This window comes from Pleurodeles waltl, chromosome 6 (assembly GCF_031143425.1).
Source record: "Pleurodeles waltl isolate 20211129_DDA chromosome 6, aPleWal1.hap1.20221129, whole genome shotgun sequence".
In the NCBI taxonomy this organism is placed as follows: Eukaryota; Metazoa; Chordata; class Amphibia; order Caudata; family Salamandridae; genus Pleurodeles; species Pleurodeles waltl.
The window spans coordinates 1,609,127,121-1,609,148,793 of NC_090445.1; the positions used below are offsets into that span (position 1 = coordinate 1,609,127,121).

General features: G+C 43.5%; 1 protein-coding gene across 1 annotated transcript in view; it reads left to right on the plus strand.

Annotated features, from left to right (window-relative positions):
• Positions 1-21,673, plus strand: part of CACNA1B (calcium voltage-gated channel subunit alpha1 B) — an 856,833-nt gene that overhangs the window by 52,863 nt on the left and 782,297 nt on the right. The window contains exon 3 of the mRNA XM_069241492.1: positions 12,796-12,935. Within this exon, the coding sequence (XP_069097593.1) occupies positions 12,796-12,935 (140 nt within the window). The remainder of the gene's footprint in view (positions 1-12,795; positions 12,936-21,673) is intronic.

Consider the following 21,673-nt stretch of genomic DNA (forward strand, 5'->3'; position numbering starts at 1 on the left):
TTACTACATCATGGACTAAACTGTGACCACAGACCCCATCCTGAGCACATCATACGATGAAGAGAGTTCTAGTGATATCACCCTGAGCCATCGCAAGATGAAGAGAATTCTGGTGAAGACACCAGCCAGGGCTCATTATACAATGGGGAGAGTTTTTATAAGTTATCTCACCCTGAGCCATCACAAGATGAAGAGAGTTGTGACCAGTGACCCCGCCCTAGGTTATCACAAGATGGAGAGAGCTTTAGTCAATGAACTTCACCTTGGGCCATCTCAATATGAAGGGAGTTCTGTTCAATGACCTGATCCCGGGCCTTCACCAAACAGAGTTTGTTCTCATGAAGGACCCCACCCTGGACAATCACACAAATACATAAGCACAAAGTACTCTGGGAAGAAAAACTAGGAACTTTATGTGATATTATCCCACGTTCTCCTAACATTTATAACCAAATGTGGAGAGGGGTCTAAGGTCACCCTGCTAAGAGCCACTGTTATTTGCACTGGAGTCCTTCACCCACCAGGAGGTGGCATGCTTCATCATAGGCCCCCCTCCTCATACTGGGTAATGATTTACTACCAATGCAGGCTTCTCTTTCTGGTCCTGCTTAATTTTGTTCGTATGCTGTGTGCTAAGATATAGGCAGAAAGGAAGAACATTGGATACAATTGAGTATATTTGACGGAACGCTTTATTTCCATCCCTACTGACAGTGTTTTAAAAAACGAAGTTGAACAGGAGTAATTCGTCGTACCAGAAGGTCAAAGGCAAGATGAACAAAGTTTTGGTCAAAGTCTTGGTCAAGGATCCCACTCGGGAGCCCACTGTGAACCATAAGAGGATGAGCAAGCTCTAATTTCATATTCTATCTCTAACCTCAGACGGTCGAAGGAACTATGCCTAAGCATCCATCATTGGCCATCGTAGGAAGAACAAGCCCTAATGCAATATTCAATTGCTGACCTCTGTAGGGTTCAAGGAGCTCTGCCTACGAGCACATTAGCCGCGGTCACAGATAGGAATGAGTTCTAGCCTAGGACTTCAGAGTGAGTCATTGCACGACTGAGGGGCTAATGCCCTGGACCTCGCTTTGGGCCTTCACAGACATCTGTATTTCTTAGGATCACTGCTCTCACAGAACTGCTACGAGACAGAGAGAGGCGCGGTTCTGCCACTTCTGGTGTGTTGCACTCTTTTATCTGGTTCTACTTTATGCAGCAGGTCTGATATAAACGGTTCATTTGATTGCTCCTTTCTGCTCCTGTTCTGAATGGAATCCTTTACCACATCCCATGGTAGGAGAAAGGCATGTTATGTGCTCCTGGAGAAGGAAGTGCATGACTTAAGAAAAGACCAGTCACTTACAAACCTTTGCACTTAGCCATGAGAGAAGTAGATGGAAAGAAAGCCTTCCTTAAATAGTTACAGGAATAACACATTCTGAAAGAGGCTCCTAGAAGTAACAACAAGAAAGCTGTTTTGAGACTGCTCCGGAAAGACACAACAGTCCAAGAAGACGTCCCTGAATCAGTGATTTCCAAACATTGCCAGATGCTACATAGATAGGTCCAAAGGGTTTATTTCTACTAAAGGTTAAATAATTTGATTTTAATACAACCATTGATGTGAAAGGGGCCTTGCCCATCTGGTCCCTCCAAGACCCTCATACCACAGCTTGCCATCCAAGGGGACATGCCCACAGGTCGCTTGGCTGTTGCCCCTGAAGGCAAAACTGTGCAGGCAGTTCTGTTGCATCTTAATGCCCCTCTAGAGAGGCCACACACTGAACCAATGCTGGCAGGTTGGCTCCGTCCCATGCCTGATCCTCTCCGGCGCAGGCCTCCCTCTCTGAAGATGCTGTAGCGGCTCTCACACGGCTGCTCAAGACGATGACAGCTTCTCTTCTTCTCTCGACTAATGGGTTCTGTTCTTCCTCCCAACCACAGACACTTAAGGCAGCTGCAAAGAGCCCAGTAACAGGCTATTCTCCGGCAGCGAGGCATCTCACGGCACTCCCAGCCGCGCCACTGTAGCCCTGTCGTCCCAGCACTGCCAATTAGATTAGAAAATGAAGGAGAGCAGAAATCCATTTTCCGCAAGACAACCTCTCCCTCCCCCGGCCCACCGTACAGGGATGGCGTTGTATTCTTCCGCATTATCAGGGCAGCTCTGCTGCCCTCGGAGGGGGGATGTCCTGGCAGCCAATGTGGGGCGGTCCTACACTGCGCCCTCAAGCAGGGCCGGCCTTAGTGCTGGCGGCGCCCTGTGCGAATATGTTTGTTGGTGCCCCCCAATGACCACCACCGCCACGGATTCCCTCACTACCACCATTTAACAGTGCCCCTCAAGACACTATAACCACTCTCTCTCGGAAGCATTGAATTAGTTTTATAGTGCCACCCATACCAGAATAGGGTGTCAGAGCACTTTACATTGCACACACATTACACATACCATTCATACTGGTGGGTTGTATAGTTTAAGAGTGCTTGGTCTACAGAAGCACAGACCCAGAATTTAAAATGTAACACCGTAGTTAGAGTGTCTCTTTAATAATAAAAACATATTTCTAGCCTAATGAACCCTTTTTTGCAATATTAGGAAAAGGAAAGACTTGGGAAAAAATCATAACACTTTAATCTACACCTTGCAGTATTTATGCAGTTCTTTAATGACAGTTAATAGCTCACTGTCCTATATTAGGATTTTAACTTACAAACTGCAAATAACAAAACAACCTCTTTGACAAACGTAGTAACCATTGACCTATTTGCATTATATGCACTTTGTGATCTGCATGGTATATGTTCTTTGCAGCAGGCATATTAACCTTCTCTACTACCTTAAAACCTCCACTAGAGAAAACTCCTATCTCTCTCCAGCCAGAAGATTAATCACCAGAGTTATTTTGACATTTTTATTGTTGCCTGAAAATTGCTGGAGGGAAGGAACGCAGCAGCAGGTGCTTTTAAATCAATAATATAAATGCAAACACTGCACCCTCATCCGAAATCAGCACCCGTGTGGTGGCACCAGTCGCAACGCCGGGACATTCCCTCCTTTCTGAAGGACTGCGGGACATCTGCGCGTGCAGGAATCCCTGCGTCGAGCTGATATGGTTTCCAAGGGCGCTGGGCCCATCAGAGAGCTGCTTTGGTAGGACATTCAAGGCCCTGTTACTTGGTGCGCGTGCCATCACTCACGCGCAAACACACCTGTGCTGTCCCTGACAGAAGGGACCGGTGTGGGGTAACTCTCCAATTTCTGGGAGTGATGACAGAGAAGCCTTTTAATAATCTGGGGCACAGATAGGGCCGGTGTGCAGAAATAACTCTTAGAAGGTGATAGTACTGAAGCCAACCCATAGTCGCCGACACACAGGAAGGACCCGTGGGCCAGAAAAAGTCCTGCAGGCAGCCCCAGAACGTGATGACAGAAGCCATTTAATGGTTAATGACACAAAAAGGACCGGTGTGCCTGGGACGCTGGTTATATTGAAGCCATTTAATAGCCACTGGCACAGAAAGGAACCTGTAAAGGAAAAACTCCTGCAAGCCCTGGAAGCGATAACATTCAATCCCTTCAGTGGTCACAGGCACAGACAGACCTTCCTTCTGTGTGGGAGATGCTGCCGGTGAATGGCCCACCAGTATCCTGTGACATCTCTCCAGAGACGGTCTGTCCTATTTGTACCTTATCAGACAGGCTGAAATATATGGAAGGAGGTTGTTTATTTATTTGCAATGCACAAACAATTTCAGAAGTCTAAGTTCAACGTGCAGCAAACAATGAGACATTAAATCTATACTTTATTTACTCGCATATCCACTTATTTATTGTTTGTTAAACACAAGAAGTGCAGGGCGTCTAGTTTCTATGAGTGTAATCAGATGTAATGACAAACCTGAAGCTATACACATGCTAGTACGAACTACCATGGACATGCAAGAGAGGGGTGACTTAACAGAACACACATAGAGAAAAAAACGGAAACATCCTGAACAACTAGGTCTAAACCACTACTTGCCTGAACCACTACTGCTAAACAACTAAAAAGTCTCTACAACTAAGTACTGAACAACTACTGTCTAAACAACAATTGTGCCTGAATAACAATTGCCTGAACAACTACTTTTAAGGTTTAAGGTAAGGTTTTCTTTTTGGTTTTTATGGTTTATTAGTTGTTTAGAATATATATATATATATATATATATATATATATTTATTTATATATATATATATATCTTAGTGGTTCAGGCAATTATTATTCAGGCACAATAGTTGTTTAGACAGTAGTTGTTCAGTACTCAGTTGTAGAGACTTTTTAGTTGTTTAGCAGTAGTGGTTTAGGCTATAGTTGTTTAGGACCTAGTTGTTCTGTCACATATTCGAAAAAAAATATTTAGACGGAAGTAACATGAGCAACCGGAGCATACTTAAAAGACAGCAGTAATGAAGATGGATTCTGAAATCGAGCATCTTGGATCCAGCGACTATTGTACCAGTTGTAGCACATGTCTGTTCATTTTGCCTAAGAAGGTGATGCCTTAATGTGCTTACATCTTGTAAAGCTTTATTCTAGCTTCAGTTCTTTAGGAATTGTATTCTAAGGCTTTTTAAATATTTGCTTTGGCCTTTCTCAGTATCCTATCCACAAATGGGGACAGTCGCCTTTTGGGAATTGCAAGTGTATACTCAACACAGCCAGATATGCGACGGTCTCTGTCCCAACCCTACTTACCATAGAACAGACACCCGTCTTCCGGGAATGTTGGCAGTCAGTCTATAGCTCGGTTTACATGTTTGAGTTTAACTCTCTCTGAGTTTTTGAAGGCTAGAGATGATTTTTCAAGGTCTTCTCACTACGAGCCTCCAATGATCCTGGTGTGCTGGTTATTCTCTGATGGACATATATGCCGTCTGGTACCGGCAAAGGTGCCTATGTGTCTGTGATTTCAAGACAGTGAAAAGTTACAGACACCTCAAAGGAGATGGTAACTGATGCCAAATAGAGAAGTTGTACATCTTCCTCTTATGGAATTGTGTCAGACAGTTTTGGGGAGTAAGAAATGGTCCAGAGCTCCACTGGATGCTCCCCCTAAAGTCTTCTCAAATGGAAAACATTTTTTTATAGCAGTGCCTGTTTTGATTTTCTGTTTTGGAATGTGAATGAAGGGATAGTGGTCTGCTGGCCCTTACAGGCCACCATACCTGTGTTCCTAGCCAAGGGCAGTGGGTTGTCAATAGCAAACTCCATACTTATTATTCATTCTGTGATCCACAGTGAATGAGAATATAGCAATATGAACTATACAGCCTTTCAATACATAGATTGCATCGCACAACATTTACAGGCAGGTTGCAAAAAGTCAGTGAAGAATTTGCACCCACTATTTGTAACCCATCTCTACGTACATGAGGGCCTCAGTTATTAAGAAGGAGTGGCATCTGCACCTTCAGTACAACCCCATCCAAAATGAAGCCCAGGGTGTTCTAGAGTAAACTTGTCCTTTCACTTGGTCCAAGGTGTGTCACATTGCTATTCTGGAGAATATGTTTGTGTGTAGGACGAGACTAACCCTATCGTTGACTGTAGATGCAGAATTGATGACAAAAATTTGCATTACATTGTCTATAAGGATATTAAGCCAATTTCTATATGAGTCATTGGAGTTACCATCAAAATCCATTAGTGTGGGGTCCGAATCAGCCACCCCTTCCTTCAGCTAGCGCTCGGGTATCAGGTAGGTATGTTAATTGGTACTTTTAAGCTTTTGTACACCAATAAGGCTTCAAGGTGCTGTAAGATGCCTTTCTTCCTTCCTAGCTGTGCCCCGACATTGAGATAGGCCTTGCCGACATACAGCATGCAGGTCGAAGAGCTGCTTCCATTTACCATTTGCTTCCTTCTCATAAAGGATCTGCATGCGTTTCAATTTAAAAATCACAATTTTCAAACTCAAAATTTGTGTTAGGTTCCTTTGACCTAAAAGTGGTGTTGAGTGAGAATGTCTGAATTCTCGTACATGCCAGCTTGGCATTAGATCCTCACAAAGGCCACCAAAACGTCTCCCCACAGCCAAGCCTGGTGCTGTATTTCCAAGGTGCTGTGGGGACCTGCTACTGTGCAATGACTGTGACTTTGTTGTCTTTCTACACTTCTCCCATGAAAAGCTGCAAAAGAAATACATAACAATGGGCTGGGATGAGGTCAGAGTAATTACAGTGGCTGAGATTAATTCACACATTCCAGCCTTCATTTTTTGTATACTTTAGTGTGTCTCCTTAAGTGAGACAGGTATGCCCGGATGTTGGTCCTGTGCACACTGTTGCTGGAACCAAGTTGTTCTTGGCTGATGAGCTCTAACTAGGGTGAAATCGGTCCTGGGTTGCTTGTGGTCCGATTCAGAGAGGATGCTGCTTGGCAGTTTGGTCTGGACTGTTCCCACTGGAACAGTGTCAAGACTGATTTGCCTATGGTTGGGTCCAAACTGAGGTGGCATGATGTGCAAAATAACAATAGACTGTGATGCAGCCCCTAGAATTAACAGTGACTGAGATTAATTCATGCATTCCATCCATCACTTTTTTGTACGCAAAAGATACCTTGGTAAGCTAATAGTCCTGTGGATCAGTCAACATCACCTGCAGATGTCAGGAACAGCTGGGGTGACTCTTCTGTTTTGATGCTGCAAAAACTCCCTGTTTTGGTAACCCTGCCAATGATCCTTGACCAATACCAAATCTTAAGAAGGCTATGAGTCCCCTTAATGAGCAATGTGTGAGTATCCATACAGCTGCATCTACGTGGAAGTACAGTCTTCATGATAGCAATGATAAGGCTGTTCAGTGTTACCACAGAGTCCGAATAGTGAACATGTTTAATTGCAGCCTTTCTCTACCCTATATGGTATGCGTTGTCCAGGAGTGCTGAGGAGGCTATAGTCACTCCCTAGAGATAGTGCCTCCAGGGCCTGCTTTATGGAAAAGCACTATCTTTCATTCAAATTTTCTTGAATCTCTTTGCCAAGCAGAGCTGAGATCTCAGACCAATGAAGCAAGATGAAGGTTGCATACCTTATTGCCATGCTGGAATTCCAACCCTGCAGGTTTGTGCTGAACCCTAGTTCTGCAGATGCAGCTTGAACCAAAGACTTTGAGATGATATAAACTTGTGGGGATTTTGAAATCTGCAACCACAGAACTTACACTTTAAAGAGTTAAGACTTCATCTTAACATATACACTCAGGGCCTGATTCACAAACGTAAATGTACACGTATTTGAAAATTTTCAATTATTCATAAAGGCATTTTACCAGTGGCATCTCCACGGCATAGTCTTGGAGATACTATTAGGAAATACATTTTTGAATAGTAAACAATCATGAGTTTACACAGAAGTGAAACTTTACCTTTGTGAATCATGCCCTCAGGCAGGATATTGTACTTTATGTGAGATTGGGCTGCTTGGTCTTGTATTGCATCTCAATCACATACTAGCAGCTTCTGCAAAACCTCAGTCTTGCTTCAGATCACCATAGACAACCTATGGTGAGCTAAGCCTGCTTCTTCCCATGAGTTGAAAGGAAACTGAGCAAATGCCTCGAGGGACTGTGTAGTTCTCGCTGAAAACCCAGCTGAGTCGTGTCTGGTCCTTGTGTAAAGACAAGTTTCAGTTACATGTACTGGGACACAAGGCACTGTGAAGTCCTAGAAGAGGGTATTTTAGGGTCCTCGTGGGGCAGGGCTGTTGTATTTGTGGCCAATAACCCCTCCATTATTTTATGAGGGACAGTATTGTCAGTGCATTGAGTGTTTTAATCATAGGTCTGTCTTTCATTCTAATAAAGGGGTCATCCAGTGAATGACGCCACAAAAGATCTCATGCTTTCAGCTGAAATCATCCAACAAAAGATTATTCTAGCACGCCTATTGCTGGTTATTGTTAGAGATGAAGAACTGGGAGAAAGGAGCTTTTTTTCTACACTGAATGTTCTCTTTAACTGATGCAATTCACATGTATGTGGCCAAAGTACCAGTCAATAACTGAGTTAGAGTTCATGGGCATGGCGAGAAAAAGCTCAAGGTGCCTCATGCTGTATCCTAGCCCCTTTCGATATCCTAGCATCTTTCGAGGGTTTCTGTAAAACAGCGCTTTATGCTGGTTCAGGTACAACCTGAATAGTCGTTGTGTCTTGGTAATGTATGTAAACTGGTGAGACCAGGGTGATTAGTTAATTAATCTAGTGCTAACCACCTGAGAACAAGTTTCTAATCTCATGCTGGTAACTTGTCTCCAAATGTCTTTCGGGTTAGCGAGGTTTGGCATGGTTGTCTTCTCTGCAGGTGAAGATGCCCTTCTTTTTGGTTTTGAGGGCATGTTTCACTGTCCTTGTACCTTCTTTTCATCGGTACTGATGGCATATTCCATTGTGACTAAATCATCGTAGGTGTTTATGGTATGTATGGTTTCGGCTGCATTCGCTTTGGTTATGATGTGTTTAATTGAGACTGCTTCTTTGTTTCTGGCTGTACGTTCTTACTTTTAATGTGGTTTGATGGTAATTGTTTGCCATTCTGGTTAATGGGGCATTCCTTGCGCCTGCCTCCTGTTCAAGGCAGCATCAGAATAAAATCAAATATTTGGTTAAAAATGATTACCTACCGGTCCTAAATGAACCTCTTAACCTGTCATTTCAATAAGAATTGCTGTGCCCCACCCAGTTACCCTTGGTATTACTGTCTTTGTCAGGTTTCTGTTCTTACACCATCACACCTATGGGGATGAAACCATGTATTATTTCAGTAATTTCCTTACCATGCCTTTTTATTTCTTTATTGAAAACCGGTCAGGTTTTATATATTCTTCAAAAACCTGATCTCTGAGCCATTTAACGGTGCACGATGCTTTGGCACAAGAATGCTGGGTGCGCTGTAAAATATCGAGCAATTTTTTCTGAATTGTTGTTTGATACCTCAGTATATTCTGGTTGTGATGGAAGCTTGCACTGGTGCAGTGCTGTGTGAGAGAAGCTTGCACTGGCGCAGGTGATGCAGTGGGTTTATATGGGCAGCTTGCAGTACTGCTACTTAGAAGGTATCAGATGATGTGTGGGGGTAGCTTTCACCAGTGCAGCCGATGCAGTGGGCTTGAATGGGCAGCTTGCAGTGGAGTTTCCTAGAAGGCATTAGGGGCCAGATGTAGCAAAACTCCAAATTACGAGTTGCAATTTGCGAGTCCCAGCGACTCGCAAATTGCAACTCGCAATTTGGAATGCAGAAAGGTGTCTGAGACACCTTCTGCGACTCGCTATGGGGTCGCAAAGACCCACCTCATTAATACTAATGAGGTGGGTCGCAATTTGCGACCCCATAGCGAGTCAGGGCACTCACGGGGATGGCGGCCTGCTGGAGACAGCAGACCACCATGTCCGTAACTGCTTTTAAATAAAGCAGTTTTTTTTTTTCAAAGTGTAGCCCGTTTTCCTTAAAGGAAAACGAGCTGCACTTTGAAAAAAAACCAAAACATTTTGTTTCGGAGTTTTTTAGGGCAGGTAGTGGTCCCTTGGACCACTGCCTGCTCTGAAAACATATTTTTTTGTCCAGTCACAAAGGGGAAGGGGTCCCAAAGGGACCCCTTCCCGTTTGCGACTGGGTTACCATCCACTTCAAGTGGATGGTAACTACGATTCCATTTGCGACCGCGAATGGAATTGCATCGCATTGCAAGTCGCAAATAGGAAGGGAACACCCCTTCCTATTTGCAAGTCGGAAATGCATTTTGCGAGTCGGATCCGACTCGCAAAAAGCATTTCTGCATTCCGGTGAGGCTTTTGCGACTCAGTCGCAAAACCCTTGCTACATCTGGCCCTAGATCCTGTGTGAGGGAAGCTTGCAATAGTGCAGCTGATGCAGTGAGTTTGTACAGGTTGCTTGTAGCACTGCTGCCTAAAAGGTGTCAGACGCTGTATGAGAGATGCGTTCAATAATGCTGGGTATACTGAGCTAGGTGGCTGCGTCAAGGAAGCTTGTACTTGTGCTGTCCCTGGTCTTGAGGTGTTTGTTGTTGAAGGAGTTTTGCATCACTTCCACTTGTGGTTTGACAGGCCTGGATGAGAGTGAAAGCTTCATTGCTGTTGTATGTTCTTCATGTGCACTGTGTGTATGAATGAACTGCACCTAACATAAAAACAATTTCACTGAAACATATACTCTGTCCCTGTGGCACTGGTGTATGAGAAAAGTTTGTGCTGCAATTCTCAGTGTTGTGCCCACTCTGTATGCCTGCTGCAGCATGTACTGGTGCTATCTGGACTCTACTGGTTGTGATTGAATATAAACCTTGTCCTGACTGTCCATTTCAAGTAAAGGTACATGAGAGCGCATTCTTGGAATGAAGCAGAGAGACTTGAATGTAAGAAGGCCGTGATAAACCTGGTGACCTTGAAGTCTGGTTAAGAAGATCTACTTGAACGTCATCGCAAATTCACTGTGCTCCACAGTGATTCCTACCCTTGAACTCTATTGTCTCCATGGATACATAGGTAGGAGTCCAGTTTCATTCAAACTAGGCAGAGTGCTACTCATCAGTGGCATAATGAAGAATCTAGGGGCGGGTGATAAACTCTGCTCTGCTGGTGGAGTCGGTCGAATTTTGGTCACTCTGTATTACGCATGTGAAGTGGAGTACCAGCCAAATTCTGCTACCACTGTGTGGCGCAGTTTTTTTTGCATGCTGCTCGCCAACGATATGTTGGCAAGCGCAAGCAAGATTTGGTGCCCCTACCATGATCTGCAGTCACTAGGAGGGCACCCCGCGAGATTTCCTCCAACGCGGGCGATCGCAGAGGTTGCAACCGTTTGCAGTCAAAAAGCTGCCATTTGGGTAGAAAATCAACTCTAGCAGCAGCATCGCTAGTACACTGTGTTGTGCCATTCACGCTGATTTTTCAGGGTGGCATGTGTGGCCTGAAAAGTCAGAGCGAGTTGCGCAATGCGCCTATTTCTGCCCATTTTCAGAATGCTGGGGAATGTCATGGAGTTTTCAGTTCTACAGAGTGAAACTCCACGAGTTCCACCCACCCCTAGAAGAATGTTAGGCTTCCTTGCAGAATGCGATAAGGGTCCCTCAAGTCACCAACATCTCACAAATATCTGTACTCTTTGGGCTGCAGAGTCGCCCGCTAAAGGGTTCAGGGCCTTCTGAATGGTTGGGGGCCCTATACTGCTCAGGAGTTGCAGGGGCATGTGTTACGCCCAGGCTACTCATAGAAGTACATTGGTCTGTCTCAATCTTGATTCCGAACTAAAATGTCTCCTTCGCAGGTGCTGTCTTCACTCTGGATTTGCATGTACGGACTGAGAGTCCAGATATTCAAGGCTATGATCCTTCTCTTTTCTTTCCCTCTCCTTATGAGTCCGGATTTTCTTTCATAATAAAAGGATGACAAATAATCATTGAGTCACAATAAATCAGATCCATCCCTTGAATTGGGGTAGGGGTTGTAGTATCTATTGGAGACCATTACCCCACCTCGAAGTACACCTAGAACAAGCAAAAGGCCAGGACACCAGTGTCTCCAAGTTCTTAATATAAACATTATGGGTTCGAAAGAACTTTGCTCTTCATCCCATCTGATATTTCCACTTCAGTTACACTTTGGGCCTCCTATGGCCTAATAAAATGCAAAAACAGACCCTTCTTAAGACGTTCCTGATTGGCTAAGCAGGACTGACTCAACTGCCAATCAAGGTAACCCCTTTCCTTAACTCCTTGTATCTGCTGAACTCTACACACTCAATTTCAAGGAGGTAATTATGATCAGCGCTTTTCTGTTGAGTAGATACTGAATCCATATTCTGGTCCCTAAAATCACATTTAAGGTTTGGCATGTAGTGGGCCAAACAATGTGACAGTGGACTCCCCTTCTACGCCAGCAAATAGTCCACCCTAGTTAAAAACACTCTGGCTTGTAGAGGACCTTGTAACCAAAACTACTTTAATAGTCATGGCAGGAGTACTTTTGGGGAAACTAATTCCAGGGCGCCAGCTAGCAATTTATTTTGCATTTCAGAAATAAATCTTTAAAAGGAGGACAGGAGAGCAGAATGCTTCTGGGTGACACAGTAGTGGTATTCCTGCTTACAAAAGTGTGCGTAGTTTTTAGGTCAAGCGTGCAAGCGCTCTGACATGTTGTAATCTATTCAGTGGGCTTTAACCATGCCCATCACTATCACTCGTTCATGGGCTTGCTTTTCAAAAATCCTTTGTTATCATTGGTAAATGCTTTACGTTTGTCGCTCCTTGGGGCAGTTTTGTTACCGCCTTTGACACCGACCCTGTTATATGGGTAATTGCACAATTGCTCATACGTTTGACTGCAAACTAACTTCTTTTTCCTTTTGTGTCTCTCCCTCATGCTCATTGCAGCCATGGCTCTTTGAATCGGCCCGCTTATGTCAACTGTTTTACTTTTCGTTTTCAATTTATGCAGCAAGAAAAGTCCAGTTATGAATTTACAACGCTAATAGCTCTAACTAGAGCAAACCCGAGACCCATTGCATTGCAAATGCTTGTTCATACAATGGTGTGCATGCCTGTGAGCTCTGGCTGTTGCAGAAAGCGTGATAGCATATCAATGTGGTCAAAAGGCAATTTGAAAAAGAAAATGTTGTCGTTTTTTGTAAATGGTAATATATTGGTATGGCGGTGTGGTTTGTGAATGTCTTGCAGTATAGCCCTGTTGCATGGAGGTGACTTACTCTCATGAACTTTTGGATTTGTTTCTCACAGGATGACACAGAACCCTACTTTATTGGAATATTTTGCTTTGAGGCCGGGATAAAGATCATCGCCTTGGGATTTGTCTTCCACAAAGGGTCCTACCTGCGCAACGGGTGGAATGTGATGGACTTTGTGGTCGTCCTCACCGGGTAGGTGCTACTTTACACTGTGCTGTCCTTCTCTGGAAGATGGCACTGTCTACCGCTGTGTGCTGGAGGCTCTGGGCGCATGGGTAAAGGGATCCTTCCTCTGATGCTGGTTACATAGTGTGATTAGTCTCATTCAGAGTTTTTATTGTTTACTCGATGTCATCCTGATTCTCCTTCTTATTACCATGCTCTTTTTGTAGCTGAGAAGTCTTTTCCACGTATGCGGCCCCCTTTTTCACTCTCTTCTGCTTCCTTTCCCATTCTCTCACTTTGTCACTTTTCTCTGTCTCTCTTTCGCCTGTTTCTCTCTATTCTTCCAGGGTGTTCCTCTTTTATTCTTTGTTATTCTCAACCTCTTTCAATCCTCCAGCTCCCTTTCAGTCCCTTTCAACCTTTCCACCCTTCCCCGTTGCTATACGTTTGTGCATCTTAAACAAACAGAGTGACTTGAAGAAACTTGAATAAATCTCAGCCACTGGCAATCACATTGGTCTGCATTCCAGCTCCTTGTTTTTCACCAAATGTGCCAGTCAAGGCAGAGACCAGTCATATGCATATCAGTCGTGTTTCAGCTCCATTTGGAACAGGACAGGTGGAAGAGCCAGGTCTCCAGACGGGGATACAAATAAAGCCATACTGGTTTTGGCCTAGCAGGGCTCGTCAGTGAGGTATAGCATGAGTCATATGGCACAGTGGGCATGTTTGTTCTTTTTCTGTCCAATATTGTTATCTTCTGATTCCCTCTTTTACTTATTGTTTTCTTTCCCTGTTTTTTTGCCCCACTTTCTATTTTCTGCTTCGGTACCCCTATAACTTAGCTGCATTCTTTCCATCCCTTTAACTCTCTTTGATCTCACCTCAATTTCTCTCTGTCTTTTCCCTCATTTTCAATGTATTTGGCTCTCCCCTTTTCTTCATTGCCTTGCTGTTGCTTCTCTATCACTTCTTTGTCTTTCACCCTTCTCTCTCTCTCTTTTCCCTTCTTCTCTTTTTTATTCTTACTCAATCTACACAAAATCGTGTTTGCTCTGTTTTTTGTTACATTTGTCACAACCTGCTCTCTCTCCAACTTTACTCTTATTCTTTTATTTTGCTCTTTTTCTAATGTACTCAATTGACCCTCATTAATCAGTTTCCCTTTATGTTTGTTTTTCTTTCGCTTTCATGGTTGTTATCTTCTCTCTGATAATTGGCATACCTCTTTTTTAAATTCCTTTCTTTTTTTTCCTTTTTTTTCCTCATCTTCATCCCAATCCAAACAATGATTTAATTTGAACTGCAGCCTTTCTTAAATTTGCCCAGAGCTAACTCTCCTACCTAGTGATACTTACTTGTCCATCTATGAACATCACTCACCCTGTTTTGGACTGATACTGTGCCTAAGAAGGTGTGAATAGAAAACTCAGTCGCTGGTCCCTCCTGCGAACTAAATACTTTTTATGTTAACTGAACCTACTATGACCGGTGATTTTTACTCTGTGGTGTTTGTGGTTGTCTTTCTTAACTCTTTTATTGTTGAATTTTGATATCCGTGAAACACTGCAGCATGCATTCAGAAATTCACTTTCGCAGAGTTTGCAAGTCTCTTGTGTAATTTCACTGGACTGACTCGGGGCTCATGGTCCCAAGTTTTGCTGACCTTTTGCATTGGTGTTTGATGGGAATGAACTTCAAGGTATTTTTCACAGTGGTGGAATATGGGCGTGTTGTTCAACTGGTGAATCTTTCTCCATCTAGATAGAATTCTCTGGGAGATCTGCACTCAACGATGGAAGACTAAACTCCTGAGACAGTCAAATTTGTTTTTCACGAAGGGTGGAGGACTTTCTGGCAAAAATCACTGGCCAAAATGACTTGTGACTGATAGGTGTTTAGGCCTATCAGAATGCCTCAGACATCCTACTCGTGTCCCAAATACTGAAAATATAATAATAATAATCAATCGGAATTTGGGTATTTCACTCCTCGAGTCGAAATACAATAGCTTGTGGTTTTTCCGGTTCCATGCCTGGGTACAGCATTCTATACACTGATAATGCCAAGTAGCAGAACTCCACCACTTGTCCATTTCACGGTTTCCAAATCTTTGACCTTAATATTTTCGATGTCTTTGGATATGTCTTTGGGCTGCTGTGATACGTATGGATGGCAACACACTTTCTGATAGTTTCCAGAGAATGTCTCTTGTTGGGTTTGTAGAAGGTACATAACTATTGTATTCACCTAATTCCAACCCACGGGCCACAGTTATCGAGTTCTATTTAAAAAAATAGTCTAAATATGCTGGACCAGTTAGAAAGCTTCTCTAAAGCACCTATGGGGGATTTAAAAGTGAGTGAAGCTTTCCATGTGGCTGCCTAGGATTGTTTACCCTCGATTACTTCTTCCTTCCATATTACCTTGAGGGAATACAGCTGAAAATCTCCTGCTTAGTGATAGGATGAGGAAAAAGTGGACCATTGGCACATGGTCATTGGCCACAATGTCTCTCCTTCGACATTAGCGACCCCCTTTTGAAATGTGAATGCTGAAGAGGTTCAGCCCACTTCTAATAAAAGTGTGGAAAATTGTGATTATTTTTGGATTTTGATATCAGATTCCCCTATCGAGTGCCATATGTGGTCAAAAGTAATATCTCGGTTTGTTGACATAACATGGCTCTTGCAAAATGTTAAATAAATATACACTAGATAATTACGGATGAGAAAAATGCTGAATGCTTTTCAAATCACTATTTTGGTGCACAAACACTGTCATGGCAAGAAAAAAGCCAGATTGGCCACTGTTCTGTCTAAGGGTCTTAGAGTAGGAAGGGAGAATTGGGCTATAACCACAGGAGTGTGAATTATACATAATAATAATCGCACAAACGAGAAACAGAAGTAAAGAAGAGGGGGTGTTAATGGAAACTCTGAGTGCAGCCCACAGGAAAAAGAGGCAAAGCTAAAAAAAAAAAAAAGGGGGAAGAGAAAAGGGGTCACTGAGACAGCAATGCATAGACAGTATATGATAAGAGCTCCTTCTACTCCTCCTCCCCCTTCGCCCCCCAAATAAAAAAGGAGAGGTGACAAAAATGTAAAACACTGACTTAAGATACATCTTTGGTTTTCCTTTGGGCCTTAACTATTGAATCAAGGTGACTCCAGTGCATTCATTGCTTACTCACTTCCCCTTTGCTAGGAGCACGGCTTATTCAATGGGACGTTTCATACTGACATGGCACCGACAACGTTATGGACGCCCGTCTTTAGGTGGCTCCTAAATATTCATTGGGGACTACTGTTACACCTTAATATCATAGCAACAATATTGAGACAAAAATATCAAAAGGTATGAATGTGTAGATTTTATATACCTAGCTCCACATTTGTACCTTGACTATATATATAAATATATATAATAATACAGATTTATTATTAACTCCACATCCATATATATATATATATATATATATATATATATATAGATGTGAAATTAATAATAATAAATCTGTATGCACTTGCTTTTCAGTATTTTGGTCCTTGATATTTTAGCTACATTATTAAGGTGTAACCGTATTCTCTACTAGACATTCCAGATTATAACCCAATCTTTGTGTAGCTGCTGCAAATAGTCCAAAGTGATGTGGGCAGGATTGTAGATGAGGGCAGGAGCATCCCTTCCCAGCAGAACTGCGCCTAGACAGCCTTTTCCAGGCACTACCAGTCTCAAGTTCTGCCTTTGTTATCATAGGAGATGCTGGGGTTGCCCCACAGGTTATGTTCACATTCTTGCAGGGTGTAGATGTACGCATTAGAGCCTCCTTCAGTGCCAGCTCGGGAAGTGGGCTTAGGCAATTAGAGGGGGAAGCTGGGCAGGGGGCAGGTGTAAAGGGGGACTCTTAGACACAAATTGTTGAATCTGAGAATATTGTGTAGGTGTGACCTTGGCTATGGAGAAAATGTAATAAAATGTTTTCCCAAAAAACACAACTCTTGCAGGTTAATACTGTGCTACATAGCGTTAGTTCTGAGTAAGGCTCATTTTATTAGATAAGCCAAGGTACAGTCATAGATTGAAGTTACGACCGACGTCAGTCCTGCTTCTGCATTTGTTTCTGCTGCAGGAACAACCGCAGAAGGAGTTGTCTTGCAGCTCTGTAGAACTATTGCAGTCCCAGTTGCGACGTCATTCAGTTGTCTGTGCATGAGCGGGCCAGAGTAGGAGTGCCTAGGCGCTGTTTGTTTGTTTGGTGTTATGACTGTGTGAGATTCTTTGCTCACTCAGAACTGCATCAGCTTGCATCATTCTGGTCTCTGATGAAATCCACCTGCTTCGAGCCGAGCCTTGTGTGGCCTCAGCTTGACTTATGAGATGTCCATAACCTATGTTAAGATAAAATGAGGATTTAATGACAACATGTCACTTCCAGCCAGTTGTGGCACAGTCCCTAGTCAAATGGGCATTTATCACAGCCCAGAGTACAACCAGTAGACTAATGGATCATGCCCAGTAGACTGGACTAACGCCCACAATGATATCCCCATAATCATAAATATATAGGCTTCGAGGGATGTTTACAGCTCATTGGACTACCCCCCAGGATTTTGCAGCATAGGATGGCAAAGTTTGTGGCAAAAAAACAAAATTTGTGATGCCAAGCCCCAAAATGTTAGTTGTTTTTGCAGCAGGCAGAACAAGGGTTGTCACAAAAAGACCACTTGGTCACCACTGGAGCCTCTGACAAGTCACTTTCTGAGACGTAGCAGTGTGTACAGCAGGGTGTCTGATGCCAGAGAGTGCACATCAAAAACTGAAAAAGCTATTCTCTCTGGTATGGGACAGCCACTATTCCTAAGGTGCTCAGCACAGCAGGCAAGGGGGGAGTGTTGCTGGGTGGGGTGTGCTCACAACAGAGAGAGGAGGCACAGGAAGGGGAGACAGTGTGGGGAAGAAGTGTCATTAAGGCCAGAGCTGGGGACTTTGCAGCTGAGGAACCACTTTGAGTTCCAACCTCTGCTCAACATCCTCTAATTCTGGGCCCATATCTGAATCTCACAAGTGCCTAAAAAAGTAACCTCGTTTAATGTAACTGGAACTTATACAAAGAGCTCCAATGCCTGTCAAATTCGCAGTATATAAAGCCGCAAACAAGAAATAAAGAGTCCTTGCTTTGTTTTTTTTGCTGCTTTATATAGCGCAGGGTGGAGGGCGGGGCTGCCAGCACAGGAGGAGGGCCCTGTGCAGTTTAAAGGCAGGTGACAGCGGAATGTAACACCTCTGCCGTCTGTTGATTGGTTACTGCTCACCCTCCTTCTATTGGCTTCGCGCAGCTCACCCTCCTTTTATTGGCTCAGCACACAGCAGATCCGATAAAATAGCAGCCTCAATTTATATATAATGCCAATTTTTGTGGACACTTTTTGGGGAAAATGGCAGGATTTTTACAAAGGTGACGATTTTGCGTTTTTTTATTTGCTAATCGCGAAATCCTGGGGGGTCTAAGGAGCTGTCCTTCTAAGCGCCTTGACAGCTGAGTATGCTCCTTTTAGCTCCAGCCCAGTCAATGAGGAGCAGGTAATTGTCAGCTAGGATTTATGTCAGGCGCCTTCGGGGGCTTCAGCATCCATTCTTAGGCCTCATGAAAAATGACTTCTCTCTAAATACATTGTTCTCCCAGCAGCGGGGACAGGTCCGGTGAGAGGAGCTGGAGACCCCAGAGAGGAAGGCATGGCTACAGAAACCGGTGCATTGATCTTGCTTCCAGTGCACGCCCAGCATCACAACAATGTCAAAGCACCAACTGGATCCCTAATCAGAGAAAAGGCGATTAGAGAAGACAGGAAATGACAGTGTAGCGCCGAAATCATGCAGAGCTTCTCACCTCCACAGCTGATGGCTAGGAGCAGTGGGATGGAGGGCATTTTACCATCTGCGCAGAGCGTGCTGGATAACTGGCACCAATATACAGGCCTTTACCTTTCGGTGGGATTGACCAGAGCTTCCAAAACCAATGTAGGAAGCATCACTCCAAGGGACTTACAGGGTGGGGCCTTGGTATTGGGATCCCAGACCCTTCCTCGGCAAGGCATGGATGACTCTAAGGTTCTCATTAGGAGAAGCCTGATAGCTCCAGTAACTTATCTTTTACTTAATACTCATCACAAAAATGTGGAGATCTGCAATGCTCAAAGGTATATTTTGTGATATGTTTATTAAATGACTTAATTGTGTCTAGTATCAAATTTGTGCAACTCTATTAAAGTATGTCATTCAAAGGCCGAGCCTCTGTCCCATTAAACCTCTATTGCATTTCCGACCCAAGTGGATCCTTCGTCAGGAAGAAAGCTGTATCCTCAGTAACCGGTATCTCTTGGTAGCAAACACGAGAGAGTGAAAATCGTTGTCGCCATTCTAGCCGTAATTGAAATTTGGACCCAGGTTTATAAAGATTTCACACAATGCAAGTGCAGTTCCTGCTCTGTGTTGCGTGAAAGCGAGAGAACAGAACTGCACCAGATTCTCAAAGAAATGTTGCAGTTCTGCTGCCTCCTTGTGTTGACGCACCTTGGACTGCCCAGCTCGAACCCTGCACCCTTGTGCCATAGTGCAAGGGTGCCTGTGTTATGGTCAGGATAGTTATTTTTGTGCAGGATGTGGTACCTTTCTGCAGAAGATCTCTCCTTGGAAGCCTCTTCCTCTTTGTATGTGTGCTGCAGAATGTAGCACGGAAAAAAACTATACTTCTCGTCACGCTAGCAACAGGCAGGTACACCATCTGATGCAAACCCTTGTCTACTGCTCTTAGTAAATATGGGTTTGTGTCAGAATCCATGGCTGGATGCACAGGAGGACCCGTGCATCACCCATGGAACGCGTCCTTGACGCAAAGTAATGCAAGGCAGCGCAACGTGCCGTTACTTTTTTTTTTTAAACAAAGTAACACACATTGACATTTGCATTGCTTTATAAAATCCTCAAATGGATTTTGTGTCGGGTCTGCATCAAAAATGTGACAAAAATTATTGAAAATCTAGGTCTTATTATCAAAAAATTGCATTTCTGAAGACCTGTGTGTCTTATATTTTGTGAGACACAGAATATTTTAGGTAAAAATAGGGACTTTTACATTGCTTACTCCTTAGTATTTAAATACATATTCATTATTGGAGCTTTCTATAGGTTGTCAAATTGCAGTCACCAAAATCTGTCATCAATTAATAAAGCAGGTTTTATTGCTATGCTTCCTAAAGTAGGTGGCCTGATAACCATCATGTCATTTACTGCACACTAGCTGTACCTTTCAATACAATAGTCACAAGTCAGCTTGCTGCGATTGTGGACTAAACCACTGCAGTACATCTACTGATTGCCAAAGTCTTAAGTAGGCATTGAACCGCAGGCGCTGCTGTTCAGTAAATCTGGAGATGGCAGCTCGCATTATTCAGACTGGCATCACTGGAAGTGCCAATGGTCCAGCAAGTGAGCCCTATGAATCATCTTCTAAAATTGATTAGAATATTTTTTAGGGTAGTGTTGTTAATAAGGTGGAAGGCTGCAGGCTCAAGGATATTTATTAACATTCCTTGTGTCATGCGTTAAGCCAAATTAACTTTCTCAAGGCACTTTTATCCAGCCCTTCTGTTGGTTACTTCATGGTCACGAAGAAAAGGCGATACAGCAGGTTGCCCGTACATTAAATCATCGTGCCTCTGAGTATACACTGTGCATTACCTCTACCGAAAAGAATGTGGTGGTAGGTTGTTAGCTTGCTGGGCTGCCGAAAAGAAAGGTCCTGAGAGAGTTTCTGATTTAGAACATCTGGATAGGTACAGTTGGATTTGGACAGTTATGGAGACCCTTCAATTTCTGGAGGAAAGCCTAAATTTGAGGGAGAACCGACTGGTGGGACATCCACAAGCTTGTTCGGCAAAGCATTGGTCTTCCGTGCAAGCCTGCTTGAATACAGAGATGGAGAGAAGTGGGAGGAAAACAGAGCGGGGAGGTCTATTGCAAAGATCGTGGTGATCTTGTTGACTAGGTGTGATGAGCTGTGCCCACGTGGCACTAGTACTTTAAAAGAAGATTTTAAACCCTGTTCTCCCCCTTATAGAGAGCCAATATAGTCACTGTATTGTGATGATAAGTGGGTCTCTTTCTCATACTACTGCAGTGTCTGTGTGCATCATTTTGTGCCCTTTGCTATCTGTTCAGCTGATATCCAGGGAAGTAGGTAAGAAGGATATAGACTTTGCTAAGTTTGGTGTTGTCCACTCTGCCTCCTATTGTGGTGTAGAGTGGTAAGGCTATGTAGTCAGTCAGTTAAAATTCCTACCTATGTACCTATGCCGTACAATACATGCCTTGAAAAGAGAAATACCCTTTTTGCAATCCTAGACCATTCCCTTCAGCAGTAATATATTTTCTTATACTCAAAGATGGAACATTCTGTTCTTTTTGCTTTGCCCTATTTTTTTATTTGATTTGATAGAGAAAACTGAAAAGAGCCAATGAAAGTTTAAATAGCCTAAGTAGGGGTATGTGGAATTGGCAGAGTTTCATTGCCTAGAATTCTTCAGAATGACATTACAATTCTGCAGAATTTCACAGAATTCCACCAAGGGGCAGAGTGGGCACTGGAACATGCAGTACATACCCCTTGGACCCTTACATAAGTATGTAAGAGCACCGAGGGGTATCCACTCTGGTGCCTACTCCTTGGTGCCCTTACATAGTTACGTAATGGCACCGAGGGGTAT